This window comes from Elgaria multicarinata, chromosome 1 (assembly GCF_023053635.1).
Source record: "Elgaria multicarinata webbii isolate HBS135686 ecotype San Diego chromosome 1, rElgMul1.1.pri, whole genome shotgun sequence".
Taxonomy (NCBI): domain Eukaryota; kingdom Metazoa; phylum Chordata; class Lepidosauria; order Squamata; family Anguidae; genus Elgaria; species Elgaria multicarinata.
In genome coordinates, this window is record NC_086171.1 from 88,831,717 (window position 1) to 88,848,775 (window position 17,059).

At 43.7% G+C, this 17,059-nt stretch overlaps 1 protein-coding gene across 1 annotated transcript; it reads left to right on the forward strand.

Moving 5' to 3' along the window:
* The first annotated feature begins 674 nt into the window (after window positions 1–674).
* On the forward strand, window positions 675–16,357 carry BTC (betacellulin). The gene is made up of 5 exons (XM_063147543.1): window positions 675–720; window positions 6,145–6,243; window positions 12,704–12,821; window positions 14,917–15,063; window positions 16,252–16,357. The coding sequence occupies exons 1-5, from the start codon at window positions 675–677 to the stop codon at window positions 16,355–16,357; spliced, it is 516 nt and encodes a 171-aa protein (XP_063003613.1).
* Window positions 16,358–17,059: the final 702 nt, after the last annotated feature.

Sequence of the window (17,059 nt, forward strand, 5' to 3'; positions counted from 1 at the left end):
GTGGGGTGGGGCAGCTTTGGAACGGTACGCACGGCCGGAAGCCCCTCTGGGAGAGCGACTTCAGGGTGTGCCGTTCCGAAGCCGCCCGCCCGCCCCAGTGCCCTGGCTTCGCTTCAGCTGGGCGCCCACCCAGCCAAAGCGAAGCCAGGACGCTGGGGAGGGGGGGAGGAGGGGCTTCCCCAAACCATCCCCTAACCCACCCCCCCCGTGGAAAAATTGTCATCCACGAAACCAGTCCCTGGTGCCAAAAAGGTTGGGGACTGCTGGCCTAGGCCACAGGTGTCTCTTCAAGAGTGCTATGGCACCGGGGAGGGGGGGCAGCCTAGCTCCCGTAGGTGAGCAAGAGCAAGGAGACCTTAGATGGGGAAAGCACCCGGGCCCCCGCTCGTTCGTTGTGCACCCCCGAAGTGAGAACGGAGCTCCACCCAGCTTGTGCCAGGAGGAGGAGGAGGAGCAGGAGCCGCGGCTGGCGAGAGAAGCCCATGCCTCCTTCCGCGCCGAGCGCCCAGGCACGCCGCGCTGGGCCGTGCGCCCTCCGGCAGCCAGGAGGAGGCGGCGGCGGCGGCGGTAGCAGCCTCTCGGCTCGCAAGGCCTCCCCCGCTTTTCTCTAGCCAGCCGCTACCTCTAGTGAGCGGCTGCAATCCGCTCGCTCGTCAACCTGGGGCCGGGCTTGGATGGCCCCGGCGGTGTTCCCGGGCTACGGCCCCCTGCTGCTCCTGGGTGAGGACGGGGCTGCTCCTGCTCGCGGGGACGGGGGCGGCTGGACTGCGCGACGCGGCTGGTCGCTGGTTCGGTGAGGAGGAGCAGCTGCTGCTGCTGCTGAAACCACCTGCCCGGGTCACAGGGAGCACTTTCGAGCGTGGCCTCCTCCTTTGCCTTTAATAGTTTCAGGACAGGCGGACATCCAACAGGTGCGGGCTCCCCGGCGCAGTTCCTGCCTAGCCTGGAGCTATTAAAGGGGCAGGGAAGGGACTTGCAATGGCAATCCCATTCTTGGCCCGATTTCCCACCTAACTTTGCCAGCTTTCTGGCGGGGGTCCCTGAGGGTTTTCCCGGCTGCATCACAAGCAGAAACCCAGAAATTTATTTATTTATTTATTGCATTTTTATATCGCCCAACAGCCGAAGCTCTCTGGGCTGTTCACACAAAAAAGTGCAACGCCGCGGTGCAAAACTTCTCTTGCTGCGTTTCTGCTCGTCATGGATGGACGGGAGCCTTGCCGGGGAAATAAGTTGACAGTCGCTACCACCATCTTCTAAAAGGTGGCTCTGGGCAAGGCTTCCTATAAGACCTATAAGGAGTAGTTTTTGGAGACCTCTGGAAAGAGAGGTTTGTTGCTTAGACTAGAAGTGCTGCTGAAGTCGGACTGCAGGGAAAATGTCTTTGGCCAGATTTCACATCTTCCTTCGTCAGTGGTTTACTTAAAAACACCCACCCACAATCCTAATATCTTGTGTATTGAAAAGACTTGCTGCGTAATGGTACAGAGAGGTCGAGTTTACTCAGTGGTAACGGGAAAGGAACTTTGTGCATGCTCGGGGGTAGTTTTTAATTGCGTCATTTGGGAGCTCTGCCCAAGCACAAATTTCCCGTGAGGCTTTGGTTTTGGAGTTTGCTGTGTATGCTATAGGGATGCCTTTCAGGGGACCCATTGAATAGGACCAGTAGTCTATCTTTAGTTCTGTGTGTTTATTTTAAGATGCCTTAGAACCTAGAGAAGTTTGGAGCAAGTAGGACTTAAAGTCAGGTCAGTTAGTGCTGGTGTAATATTGCATGTAATTTAAAATAGTTTACTACATTGCTTGCCTGGGAATATTAGCATACAGATTTACTTTCTTTGCTGTAATATGGACTTTAATCTAGCTGTACTATTAAATAAACTCTTCTTAAAATTGTAACAATACCGGTGCCCGTTACCATTGAAGAGCATAAAAAGTAATTCCTAAATTAATACTGTTCTTTGTAGACTTGTTTCCAAGTAACGGTTTGACCTAGAAGTCAGTGCCATTTATAATCCACAATGGTTTGATTACCCAAAGGTGATGAAAAATTAGTATTACAACACACTTCATCTTATCTTGGCCGGAGTCCTGCGGCTCTTCCACACGTCGTCCTGAGGCCGCTTCTATGCGACCCCAGTGCGACCCCAAAACGATCGTGTAACTGGCCTTTGGAAGAGCCGAGGAAGAGGCGTCCTTGCCGCTGCCACCACCCACAGAACTCCTCGCGGACTGGGACAGAGAGTTCAGGGGAAGAAGGCAGGGTGGAGAGCTTCGCTCTGCACCCTGCCTTCTTCAGTAGAGCTCTCCTCGCTGGCCGGCGAGGAGGTCTGTGGGTGGCGGCGGCAAGGACGCCTCTCCCTCGGCTCTTCCAAAGGCAAGTTACACGATCGTTTTCGGGTCGCACTGGGGTCGCATAGAAGCGGCCTCAGGACGACGTGTGGAAGAGCCCCTTGTTTAAATGGTCAGTAATAATCAACTGAGAAATACTGCAAGCCAGTTTAACTACATGTGATATTATTACATTGGTGGCATTTGAAAAAGTTGGAACCTGATCCAGTTTGTGACATTTACATTGGGATACAGCCAGTGATGAAACTGGCTTACATATTTTACTGGAACTCCCAGAATGTTTTAATATCAATACTCTAAGAACAGCGATGAAACATTTTGGTGATCCATTTCCATATCTTTCTGTTCCTATTCACTTTCCTTGCTGGGATGCCGCCAGTTGTGTGGCTGCTTTGCTAGAAATAAGGTACAGTTAACCTTTAACAGGTCTCTTTTGTCTTTTAGTGAACAATTTCTAGTTTGTAATTGCTTAGTGGTAATGCAGCATGCAACAAATAATAGGAGTGCAAGCTTGAACTGGTTTAGCCTACAATCCTATATATATATATTTACTTGGGAGTCAATCCCATCAAATGTAATCAGGCATACTTCTGAGCAGACACATCTAAGATTGTATTGTATGTTGGTAGATTAATCTGCAAAAGCTTTAGGTGGTTATTTGGGTGTGGCCTAATTATTGGTGGGACAGAGAATTAAGAGCATAAATTAATTGCGTTGGTAATGTGACGATAAAAGGAAATGAAAAAGAAAATGTGAAGTGTTATTTATTTATTTTTGCATCTTGCCACACGTAATTTTTATTTATTAAATTACGTTTCACGCTTCCTTCAAAATCTCAAAAAAGGCATCTGTTTTAAAGTTTTCATTCAATTACTAGTTTACGATTGATAAACCAGAAATTCTTGAATTGTTGACAGCTAAGTTAATGTCTATTTCTGAAATATTGCTACTTTCAAGTCACCAGACCACGTTTTAGGCCTCATGCTTCAAGAGTATCTAATTTAATATTATCCCCACATGTCTTATTTTAAAAGCAGCTTGGATGTTTTTTGTTGTTGTTGGTCTGTATGTGTGTTTTTGTGTTTATTTTTGTGTTTATTTTTAAAATTGAATAAACTATATTTGAACCTCAAGATTAAGGTCCCTGAGCAAATGGATGAAATCAGCCAGATGTGCAGTCTTACAGACAGGCTGCTTAAGGGTTCAATCGCATGCACGCTTACTTGGGAATAAGCCCCATTGAACTCAATGAGACTTGCAAGTAAACGTGTATCAGATCAATGCACTCCATTGACTCCAATGCGATTTTAGTAGCCTAATGATACACAGGACTTCAGCCAAAATCTTTTGTTAAAGTTCAGTTCATAAACCTATTTTTATAAGAGTTCCAAAGGTTAATATGTTGCCGGTTTTCTTCTTCCTATGTGCGTATTTTCTCATAACTGGGATAGATGTCATAGTTCTGGTGAAATACAAATTTGTCATTTTATAGAAGTGAACTTATTATAAATCACCAAATCAGGAATGGTAAAACTGAAATCATAGAATCATAGAATAGTAGAGTTGGAAGGGGCCTAAAAGGCCATCGAGTCCAACCCGCTGCTCAATGCAGGAATCCACCCTACAGCAAACTTGACAATATTATTATTATTATTATTATTATTTATTTATATAGCACCATCAATGTACATAGATAACACAGTAGATAACACAGTAAATAGCAAGACCCTGCCGCATAGGCTTACAATCTAATAAGTTGTAGTAAACAATAAAGAGGGAAGGAGAATGCAAACAGGCACCGGGTAGGGTGAAGCTAACAGTATAGAGTCAGAACAAACTCAATATTTGAAGGCTATAGGGAAAAGAAAAGTTTTTAGCTGAGTTTTAAAAGCAGTGATTGAGTTTGTAGTTCTCAAGTGTTCTGGAAGAGCGTTCCAGGCGTAAGGGGCAGCAGAAGAAAAAGGACGAAGCCGAGTAAGGGAAGTGGAGGTCCTTGGGCAGGCGAGAAGCATGGCATCAGAGGAGCGGAGAGCCCGAGCGGGGCGATAGTGTGAGATGAGAGAGGAGAGATAGGCAGGAGCTAGACCGTGAAGAGCTTTGAAGTTCAGCAGGAGAAGTTTATATTGGATTCTGGAGTGAATTGGAAGCCAATGAAGAGATCTCCAGGATCATCTCACTAGGCGTTCCTTCGTGGACCACAAGGAGATCAGCATTGGAGAGGTAGAGCTGGTGCGCTTGGGATTTTCTCTCCACGCTTGGGATTTTACTGTTTAGTAGCAGCAGCATATGGAAACTTTGCAGCAGTTTAGAGAGGCTAGTTTGGATGGTGGTATAAGTGCTAATATTCTCACGAGATTACTGCGATGCACTCTCTGCGGGGTTGCCCTTAAAGCTGCTGCTCCAGAAACTGGAGCTAGTGCAGAATACAGCAGCTCAGCTGTTGGCAGGAGCTTCCCCTTTTTGGCATGCAACTCCTTTGCTGAGGAAATTGCACTGGTTGCCTATCTGCTACAGAGGCAGGATTAAGGTTTTGGTACTAGTGTACAAAGCCCTAAACAACTTGGGACCGGGATACCTGAGAGAGCGCCTTCTCCCTTATCAACCTGCCTGGTCACTGAGGTCATTAGCTGGCATGCTCCTGGTGGTTCTGCATGGACCGATAGCCCAATTGGAGTCCACCCAGAGAAGAGCCTTCAGTCTGGTGCCCACCTTCTTTGGATCTTCCTGCTTCTGGAGATTAGGCAGGCGCTGAAAACATCTTTATTTGATATGACTGACCAGCCATGGTTTTTATGAACATTCTGGTTTTGTTTTGTTTTTTAAACCACATATATTTGGTTTATATATGGCTCGGGTCCAGGTTATTTGAAAGACCGTATTCTCCCTTATGAGCCTGCCCGTGCCTTGAGATCTTCTGGAGAAGCCCTTCTTTCAGTCCCACCATCTTCACAGGCGTGCTTGGTGGGAACATGGGAGAGGGCCTTCTCGGTGGCTGCTCCAATGCTTCGGAACTCTCTTTCCGGGGAAGCTAGGCTGGCTCCCTCCTTGATGGGCTTTCGGAAGCAGGTGAAAACTTGTTTTTCCTTCCATTTCAGCATTATATTGAACTACACTTAGGAATAACATGATGAAACGTGTGGTATATTTCAGGAGGGGAAGTTGTCCTTCGGCATGTCTACCCCTCCCAGTGTTCTGGGAGGGAGGGGGGAGGATCTCACGATATTCTGCTCATGAGATCCTCCCCTTTGGACAGATGTGTGCACGACATCCCGGGAGGAACGAGGGACGTCACGCCCGCCATGTCTTTTAACAGTCGATGAGCACACATGCCCTCCAATGCAAATGTGTTTTCTTTTAAAACAACAACCCAATGCTACATCTCCCACCCACCCACCCCCAATGGGCACAGAGTGACTGAAGAGCGCCGTGCCGGTTCTCGTCTCCTCATGTTTGTTTGCGACGAGCCGGGACGAAACTGGGACGGACGCCCACACCTCCCGCTTTCTCCGGACGATCCTGAGACAGTGGGAAAAATCAGGCTAAAAGCCGTCCCAGTTAGCCCGGGGAAATGGAGGGATCATCATTCCCTGCCCCTGGGATCCCCTGTGCGTCATGTGGACGCACAGGGATGATCCCGGGATGATCCCTGGGATAAGGCATGGTGTAGACACGCCCCTTGTTTCTACACTGCTATGCTTGGTAGAAAAAACATTATTGTAATGTCCTGAAAATATATTTGTGTAATGCCTTTGCTTTGCTTTCTCTCTCCCACCCCACCCCTGACGATTGAAGGCCTTGCCATTTTCAACTGTGTGACTGGTAATGGAAATGCAACAACTGAACATGAAGCCAAGAGGCTGTCCTGCAGCTACCCTAATGGAAACTGTACAGGTAACATAATGGATTATGATAGCCTGTGAGGCTGCTGAACATATTGGATATAACAGAGAAGAGAACCCTCTCCTCAGCTATGATTCTTGTGTAATTACTATGGAACAAATTGGCACAGTAATTATATTCAGTATAACTAATCATGTGTACCATTTTATGGAATTGACAGATGCAAATCCATGTATAGACCACACTTACTTTATAATAATACATTTATTACTAATATTGTAGGCCTACTCTGATGAGGCCTTGAATTAAAACACACACGTAATAAGGCTTTCCTGTCTATGAATAACTTTGGATAGATGGCTTCTTAAGGCACAATCCTATGCATGTTTAAACAGAAAGAAGTCCTACAACTGCCAGCATCCTGAAGTCAGCCATGCATGCCATGGGATTGTGCCTTTAATAAATAAAGCTTTATTTCGAGATCATAAATCATCCTTTATCCAGGTTGCTCTCTCCATATCTTTTGGGTCACTCTGCCAACTTCCAGCTAACTAATTTATTTATTTATTTGTTACATTTCTATACCGCCCAATAGCCGGAGCTCTCTGGGCGGTTCACAAAAATTAAAAGCATTCAAAGTATAAAACAACAGTATAAAACCATAGTATAAAATACAATTTAAAAGCTCAACCAGATAAAAACAGCAGCAAAGCAAAATTACAAATTTAAAACACCAAATTAAAATTTATTTATAGACTGTTGAAATGCTGGGAGAATAAAAAGGTCTTCACCTGGCGTCTAAAAGCTTATAATGTAGATGCCAAGCGAACCTCCTTAGGGAGCTCATTCCACAGTCAGGGTGCCACAGCAGAGAAGGCCCTCCTCCTGGTAGCCACCTGGCTCACTTCCTTTGTTTATTCATATTTGGAATTCTCTGTAGTTTCAGTACTTAAAGATATACTGTCATCGCAGCTTTTCGTTACACACGCGCGCGCACACCCACACACCCACACACACACCCCTCCCTCTCTATAAAAACGCTTAGGTATGTTTCCGTACAGGCTTTAGCTGATACAGGTTGCTAAGCAAGAGTAACAACGTGTAATGTCAGCTAATGCAAGTTGCTAAGCCCCTCGCCCGAGTCCTCCGGGCTTTCCAAGGTAATCCTACCCCCCTTTCTGCCTCTTCGCTCCCCCCCCACACACGAAGGGGCAGTGCCACGGTCTGGAGCATGAGCGAGGCACAGCCGGGGCCCTTGGTGGCTGGGTGGGAGGCCGCTCGCCTGCTGCGAGCCCTGGCCTAATCTCATGTGAGCTGGGCGGGGCGGCTCAAGGCTGACAGGAACCCCAGGGAGAGGGGGACACCTGCTCCCCCTCCCCCAACCTCCCTGCCCTCCAGGTCTGCCAGACGGCGTTGTATCGGCGGCCTCCAAGCAGCCTGCGCCCCCGCAATGATATTTAATTACCATACCATATCATACTAACTGTATGACTTCATGTTTGATTCTTGTTTTTTTCATGGATCTATGGATCGCAATAAAGAAGTATGGTATGGTGTATTTAATTAATAAACTTTAATATATGCTACAACGGCGTATGTTACGCCGGGTACAGCTAATATATTTATGTATCTCAAATCAGTTTTAGCTTCCTGCTATAAGCAGTCAGTGTTTTAGCAATTTTCAGTAAGTTTTTGAGGGTGCCTGACATATAGCAGCCTTTCCTAACCTTGTGCCCTCCAGAGGTCTTGAATTACAGTTCCCAGCATTCCTGATCATTGGCCATGCTGGCTGGGCCTGAATGGTCCAAATATCTGGAATGGACCAGACTGGGGAAGGCTGCTCTTGTTGATCTATATGTAGTGCAGTGCTATGTGTGACTACTCAGAGGTCAGTCTCGTTGCATTCAGTAGAACGTACTCCAGCATAAACATGCATAGAATCCGACACACTTACCTGGGAGTGGGTTTATCCTCTGTTTGATACCTTGTATGAAATTTGGACTTTTCTTAAGTGTTGTTGCTGTAATAATAATAATAATAATAATAATAATAATAATAATAATATTTTTTTTTTGTAAATAGCAATCTTGTAAATTTGAAATGAATTCTAATTGTTCTGTTATGAGCCTGACAGATTAAAACAAATAATGAAACAGCTTCATTGTGTGCAATGTTTAAAAACACTGCCACCTCTTTGAGCATCTTCCTTTGAGTTGAATTCACTTCTTCATATATAAAGCAAATTCCTATATTTCAGTTCAGTTCAGTGGCATTCAAAACCAAGCTTGCATTTCTAGGTTTTCTCAGTTGCTTCATCCTTTAATCCCCCCCCACTTCTCCATTCATCAGCTAGTCTTTATTAAGCCCCCATGTTTACTCCTGCTAAAATGTTGTGGTACTCTTTATTAATAGCTTTGTGTAGACAGCATTTTAACAAATAAAAGTCTTATTTAAAATTCTAATCAGTCAGACAATATCCGGGCAGCTCTTTCTATATCGCCCTAGTTACTTTATCACCACCCAACTGATTTAACCTATTCACAATCTAGGAATATCACTATAAATGGACATATTACTCAAGTAAAATGTTAATTGCTGATTAAAATGTGACTCTTAATTGTTTGGGAGTGAGATAAGAGCCTGTGCAATCATGCTGGCTGCCTTCTGCCTGTGTCAAGTTTGATGTCAGCAAAATTTGAAGATAGCTTTTCATTCCAGAATATAACTTAGGCCAGCAGATATTTTGCATTTCAGGCTGAAATCACGATGGTTTTCCCTCTAGCAATAAGATCCTGAGCAAATGAAGTCAAGAGTCCTCAGTAGAAATCAGTGTGAACATATGCCATTTTAAATATCAGTCTTCCACAGTACTGACAGGCGTAGATCATGCTGATTTTTGAAGCCACTTAGGTGTATAATAGAGAATGTTCTATATTTTAATTGGTCAATGTGTTTAAGTTGGCCATTCCTTCTGACAGCAAACCCCTAATCAGTGATCCCATTTACTTGGTTCCGGTCAGTTTCTGGCCAGGAGACCATGGTGGTATGCCCAGGTATGGTGCCTTGAATTTCACAGAAGAAAGATGGAATATAAAATAAATAAATAAATAGGTCTAAACTTCTGTCTTGGCCCTTTCCTAGATGAGAAGTAAAATTTAATGCTAATATTGTCAGCCTGGTATTATTCCCAGGCTAGCTTGCTTCACATAGTGACTGCTAATGAGGGAACCAAATTAATTTCCATGCAAAACATGACCTTAAATTGCTCAAGGTTTCCAGGATGGGTAGTTGTTACATTGTGACATCATCATCACCGTCATCATAAATAATTTATGTAGCGCTTTCTAACAAAGTACTGCACGTAAGATAAAATAGCTCAGGGAGTTTACAAAAATGGAATAAATACAATAATTCTGGCTGAAATTAAAAGAATGTAACAAAACCTTAAAAAACCATATAGAATGTGTCATGGCCACCACAAAAACCATCAGCATGTTTTATCTCAGGAACTGTCAGCCAACCCCCTCTATTCAGAAAGAAAGGTTTTCCCTTGCAAAGCGACCTCTTTGCTTCAATTCTATGAGAATATTCAGTTTAAGAGATCTGCTTTGATGAGATTGTAATCTTGCTGTGATTCTGGCTGTGCATTCATAACAAAGTGTCATTTTGTATCCAGTGTAGTAACCCTATCTGCACAGCTAATTATTCTTCTGTAACAGAATTAACTTTTAACCCCTGTGATTATAGTTTCCGGAATGGTAAAGCGCATAGTTTTCTGTTCTGTTATGCTGCTGGATTTCCAAAAGATATGGCGCAGAGCATTCAAGAAGCTGTAGCCTTCATGAATATGAGATACAGCTGACATTTTACATGTGTTTAGCACAAATAAATAACCTTGACAGGTATGTCATATACACATATCCATAATATTGTATTGGAAAAAGTTATCATTGATGTCAGACCACCATTTAGCCAAACAGTGTTTTCTGGACCTACAGAATAGAGAAGGTTGGGTGAAATCTTGCAGATGTCTGATGCAGGCTTATTCAATACTCCCAGTATTGAATACTTATTCAATACTCCCAGCAATGATGATGCAGTTTGCATCTGCCTGTAAGGTCCAGGAAATAATCTTTGCTGACCTGTAAGGTGTGCTTTTACCCAACTTAGATTTCAATTGATGCCCGCTGAATATCTGGCTGGCAGATTTTCTAAAAAGTGCGAAAATAAGGAAAACCCCATAGGGAAGTAAAAAATAGCCAAAGGCAAGGGCGGAACCAAGTCATCTTCTACAATAATATTATTAGTAAAAGGTTTATTAAAGTGCCTGGTGCCTACATCCCTAGCAGCTTCTGCAGACAACTGCACTAACGTTATAAAGCCCTGAGGAAGAACGCAACCGCGTTCGAAATGCGTAGGCACCTGGCACTTTCATAAACCTTTTACTAATAATATTATTGTAGAAGATTACTTGGTTCCGCCCTTGCCTTTGGCTAGATTTTCTAAAAAGCCAGCAAAAGATCAATTCTGTATATGTGGAGCATGTCAAATTGAATATGTGGTGCACTATATTTTATACTGTCCTCTATACAGCTCCGCTAGAGTCAAGTTCTTCCTTCTTTTCCAGACTTCGTTAGAAGGCCTACCAGATGATTTTAGGGTTAGATGGCTGCTGGTGGACATAGACAAATTTGTCAGCTGTAGAGTAGCTCTGTTTGTGCTAGCTGCAACAAAGGTTAGAGGGGCCTCTGAACAATACCAGAGACAAAAGCTAAGGGAAGTTCTGTTTGAATTTAAGCAAAAGTTTAAGATTTTATTACTTGTATTTTTATGGCTTTACCAGTCCCCCTCCATTTTAATTGTTTGATGTTTTAGAAATATGCTTTGCGTGTTAATAATAATAATAATAATTGTTACCCCGCCTCTCCCTCTGGATCGAGGCGGGGTACAACACAAATAAAAACACCATAAAACCCATCCAACTAATTCAAACATTTTAAACCAGTGCATCATTAAAAGTAGCACACGTTATGGCCATTGGCTATAAACAATAACATTTGAACAACCAAACAAAATATATCTTCTAGACTTAGTTTCAGAAGGTGATGTGGGCTAACGGGTTAAGCTGAAGGGTTCTCTGAAAAGTTAACCACAAACAACTCATGAAGGCCCTGTTCAGAAGACACCTTAAACCACAGCTTTAACCATGGCGAACAAGGCCTTTTGCCTTATTCACCATGGTTAAAGCGGTTTTCTGAACAGAGAACTGATGGTTTGTTATTGGTTTGTGAGGTGTGGGTTGCTCATAGTTAACAAGCCATGGTTTGTTAGCACGGCTGGGTTCACACAACACAACAATCCACAGTTATGTCTTGTTGTGTGAACCCAGCCTATCTTTGTGCAGGGTGGCAGAGCCCCATGACCTATCATCTGGATTAGGATCTTGTTGTCTGGGTGGTAGGTAGATTGAATCTATACTCTATCCTAATGGTGTGGTATAATAGCAGGAGGTATTTTTTGTTTTTGCTCTCCATTAGGTTCAATAGAAAAGTTATAACGTAAACATCTCCTTTGTTGACCTAATGCCCTGGAGTGGGGTCTGGAGCATAAGGGTTGTATCCAGTGGTGCCCTTCTGCCAGCAGAACAGACACTGCTGACAGATCAAATTCCCCCTTTCCTTGTGTGCCCCCAAAATCGCCTCCAGAGGGGGCTGCATGAGGCAAGATGGGGGAAACACTCCTGGTGCGCAAATGGACTTCTGCTCACGCAATATTGGATTTAGCCTTAGATTGCATAGTGTGTGTATGTGTGTGTGCATGTGCATGCATCTCTTGGGTTTAATTTTAGTTTATTCCTTTATCTACTGTGTCCTCTGACTTCTGGAATTTACTTATTATGGGCTTCCTTAGCTCAAAACCAGCCTTAGGCTTCTTCTTCTGCATTTTGTACTGTTAACAAACAAAATTTTATATATAACATAGTAGTTCTCTACTGAGAAGTTTCAGCTTGAAATTCCCTCCCCCCAAAACAGGGGGCAATGTTATATACTAAGTGGGGACTTCTCTACCAGGTTTAGGAGGGCTGACCACCACTGCTCTGTTTCTGTTGTTATTATTTTTTTGGGGGGCCACTACAGACAAGGACAAAACCAAAACGTTAAAATGTACGAAAAGGTCACTGCTACGAGTGAACTCTCCCAAATCCATTAGAGAATTTTACCCCTGAAATAGACAGTGGACCTACCCCGACCCCTAATTTGCCACCCATGAATGGGGCAATGAATTGGGGTGTGTGTGTGTCAGTTTTGCTCAGCTCTGTATAGAGTATGAGTTTCATTTTCTACTCATTAGGAATGCTCAAAGCAAAATATCAAAAACACTTTATCTATAAAGAACTGTTAAAATTGTAAAACTATTAAAATATAGCGGAGCAGCACAGAGCCAACAGAAGTCACTTGGGTGTGTTGTCTTTGTGGGAGAATGTAATGTATGTTTCATTTTTTATTTCTAGATGGCACCAAAGGATTGAGGTGGAGGGGACATTTTTCTAAGTGTCCTGAGGAGTATAAGCACTACTGTGTCAAGGGAAGATGTCGTTATGTTGCAGTAGAAAAAACACCAGCATGTGTGTATGTCTTAAGTTCCAAAACACTGAAAACATGTCCTTTATCCAGAGCTAAATTATGACATGACAGACTCTGGAAATATTTGGCTAACACCGTATATGCTAATTGAGCCTGTTCTTCGTCAGCTTTCAGTTCTGGGTCTTATTCCAAAATATCAAAAATATTTTGAAAGGCATAACGTAGCCACTTTGACTGAGGTATAGAGCCTGAAAATGTTGAGTGTATTTCAAGGGGGATTCCACACGTCGTACTGAGGCCACTTCCATGCACCCCCAGTGCAACCCCAAAGCGATCGTGTAACTTGCCTGGCGAAGAGACGAGGAAGAGGCGTCCTTACCGCCACCCGCCGCCGCCACCCACCTACCTCCTCGCCGACTGGGACGGAGAGCTCTCCGAGCTGGCTGGCGAGGAGGTAGGTGGGTGGCGGCGGCGGCGGCAAGGACGCCTCTTCCTCGTCTCTTCGCCAGGCAAGTTACACGATTGCTTTGGGGGCGCACTGGGGGCGCATGGAAGCAGCCTCAGTACGATGTGTGGAATCCCCCCAAGTCTGGATCTCTCTCCAAGTTGTCTCTAATCTCAGTGAGGGATGAGAATCATTCCCACGACAGGATGGTTACTACTGAGAGGCACCCTTGTGGGGCGGGGGTGTGACAGTGTCCATGAAAGGACTTTTTCCTTTTCAGAAGGAAAATGGATTATTGGGTTTGGAATTGAGAGACCCTGGGCTTCTTCATTCTACCTAGGCTGAGATGTGGAACTGGCCTTGCACTCATGCAGAAACCTTGCCTTCCTCTTAACATAGGGGGAATGTAAGAACTGAACTGGACGCTCTTGTGTTTCAATAGATGCATAGTCTTAAAATAAAGGCAGGGAGAAGCGTAATACCATAGATTAGCCTTCACCATTTCACTGTGCTTAGGGGGATAGCAGAAGGAGCATCTGAGCCTGGGATTTGGTCTTGAACTCACTCAAGGTTCAATATATGGAGCTAGAGAAGAAAACTAACAAACGGACATCGGAGCTTCCCAGAATACCACATAACAAGTCATACCGGGCAGTTACATGCTCAAATAACATTTGATCTCCTATCTCCTACTTAATTTCCTCCCTTATCCTAGTCAAAACACGCGGTGGAAACCCAAACATTAATTCAAATGGTGACACCTTTAAACATTTTCGGGGCATTCTCCTAAGGTTGGTTAAAGCTAATGGCAGGGCAGCCACCCAATTCTGGGAGGCCTCTAATTGAATTTTTTTAAGCGTCTCTTTAAGGGACCTATTCATTCTCTCAGCTTGTCCTGTGGCCGCCAGGGAGTATGTAGCTTCCAATCTATCCCTAACTCTTTTGCTATGCCCTGTACTACTCCAGAGGTAAAATGACTGTCCTGATCCGATTCCACAACTTCGGGCAGGGAAAAGCAAGTCATAATCTCTGACACTAACTTTTGGACTACATCATCATAGCTGAAAATTATGTGGAGCATGGAATTGGGGAAAACAGATGCAAGTGTTGTTTTTTTCGGTGCTGATGGGGTGCATTTGACCCCAGCTGTTCTTGGAGAGTTAAAGAAACTTCTGGATCTCAATTTAAAGTTTACATTTGACAGTTATAAACAATAATATTTTAAAAACTAAAATACAGTAGAGATGAAATATATCAAAGTTCAGGCAAAGCAATAAAAGTACTGAAACAACAGAACCAAACACAATTAGTTACAGCATGTCCAATGGGGCAGTAATAAAAGGCTCATAAAATAGAGCCATTTCAACCTGGTGAACCTAGATGGTGAATTCCATAGCTGTCGTGTGGACCTGTGAAAGGCCCTGCTCCTCACATTCCCAGATTTAACTTCACACAACAATGGAGCTCCATGGAGAGCACAGGGTAAGTGATATGAGATTTGCTTAATCCGCTCCGCAAATGAGGTAGGCAACAGGATGATAAATTCAGCACTTTCTGATCTGCCTGTAAGGCAAAGTGTCTGCTTGGTACAGGGGCCAGCTGGCAAGACTTTAGCTGTGCAAGGGAGGAGCTCTATTTGCAATGCACTGGGTGGGCGGGGGAGTGTTCTTTACATCTCCGGTCTTTCCTTTACAGCTGTGAGAGCGGTTACACTGGCGCAAGATGTGAGAGGTTGGACCTGTTTTACCTAAGAGGAGATCACAGCCAAATTGTGGTGATTTGTTTGATAGCTGTTATGGTGTCATTTATCATCCTGATTGCATGTACATGCACTTGCACTCAGTAAGTATGTCTGTGTAAAACCATGTGGAGTTAATTTTGGTGTCTTTTGACTTCTTCTACATGAACTGTTGTAAATGGCTCCTAGTGTAGCTATATATTATTTTTTAAAGGGGAGATGTTGGTTGTCTTTTTTTTAATGTTGCCTGGGCCGTGTTGCCAGACTCAGAACCTACTTTTAAATCTAATCAGAAACATGAAACCCAGTGGTGACTCATGTCCTCCACAGGGAATCCAGTCAGCCACAGTAGGAACTACATGTACTAATCAGATCAATCCCATCCTGTGCTTGTACTTTTCAGTCTTGGTTCCAGAATGTAGGGTGGTTTTTTTGGTGTTTTTTTTACATTTTATCTGTTGAATTTCATCTTGTTGGTTTTGGCTTAGTGTTTCAGCCTGTCAAGATTGTTTTGAATCTTGATTCTGTCTTCTACAGTATTAGCAATCCCTCCTCCATTTTGTGTCTTGTGCAAATTTGATAGGTATCCTTCTACGTCCTCATCCAAGTCACATAAAAACATTGACTAGCACAAGGCCTATGACAGAACCCTGTGACATTCCCCTCGACATCTCCCTCCAGGTTGACACAGAATAATAGATTAATTTCATTGGCCTTAAGTGACGAGCTGCCACACAAAAGGTACACAACATTCCTTTTACTTCAATGGGGCTTGCAAGCTATGGTAGATATGAAATAAAGGCCTGTTTAGTTTGGTTTCGATTTGAGAGAACTATGCCTGTGAAAATAAAATCTTGTGTTCGTAGAAAATATATTTAATCTTAAAACAAATATGTACACTTAAAATTTAAACAGAATGATCCACATACAACAAACATCAAACATAAATCTCAAACGTGTTTCGACCATAAAATTCTTCATCAGTGGGGAAAGAATTGTATTCGGATTTTAAAAAACTTATGCAAATTTTAAAACAACTTTTTTATGCCCCAGTTTCAGGGATTTCCAATAGGACCAAAAGTTGGCTTCAAAAATATGGCAAAGAAGACTGGGGACTAGGCGTTCCCTGTCTTCAAGAGGCTTGACTCCCTAGTAATATCTGATGCATAGATGATATCTCTGGTTCATGTAGGCTTGTGAAATGCACTAACTTCAAAGGTATATGCACGATAAGCTGGTGCACTAGACTTGCACATAATCACACAAATTAATTTTGCAACTTGCTTTTCAAGTTACTGTCGAGAGAGACGTAGGAAGAGGGAAGAGGAAGAAATGGGAACACTTGACAAGGGATTGCCTATTAAAACTGAGGATATTCTAGAAACTCACATTGCTTAAAGGTAAGGAAGCCTCAGGACTGCTTTACTTCTTTGAAGCTGCAAATAAAATGCAAGAGTTAGTTATTCTCTTTTGTTTTCCTTTAAACCAGTAGTTCCCAAAGTGGGCAGTACTACCCCCTTGAGGGCGGTGGGATTGCATAGGGGGGCGTTAAGAGGCAAGGGGGCGGCAGGGGGACGCTCGTGGTGGTCTTTTCCGAGAAGCGCCTCTCCAGAAGGTCTTAAAACCAAGGAACATTTTTATGGGAGAAGGTGGTTTGGTCCCAAGCCATATAGGGGAAGAATCCACACATGTATTAATACCGTTTAAGAAGAGTCCTTTTAACAGTGAATTGAAATGATTCAAAAGCACCAAAACCCTAATGAAGAGACATACCCTGCTTGGTGTGCCCCGCCATGCCGGCTGCAAAACAGAGGCGTTGGCTCTCTTTTCCTTCCCTCCCTCGGCAAGCCTGCGGCTGGTGCTTTGGATTTTGAATAAATATTAAATTAATTGTTACTGTTTTGAATTTTATTGTTATTATCTTCCTTAGTGGGTTGTTGAAAACCGTTATTTTGAATAATGATTTTTATAGTGTAGGGTAGGGGGCACTGAGCATGAGTTTGTGAAACCAAGGGGGCGGTGACCTGAAAAAGTTTGGGAACCACTGCTTTGAACCAATGGAGCGCAGGCTGCTCATTTTTTCCCCTTAAGTGTGAGCTT

Excerpts from the sequence above, each read along its gene's own strand:
- BTC (XM_063147543.1), top strand. The coding sequence starts at position 675 with ATGGCCCCGGCGGTGTTCCCGGGCTACGGCCCCCTGCTGCTCCTGG. Across the intron at positions 721-6,144 it reads CGGCCCCCTGCTGCTCCTGG|GCCTTGCCATTTTCAACTGT; the intron begins GTGAGGACGGGG and ends TGACGATTGAAG. Across the intron at positions 12,822-14,916 it reads GAAAAAACACCAGCATGTGT|CTGTGAGAGCGGTTACACTG; the intron begins GTATGTCTTAAG and ends TTTCCTTTACAG.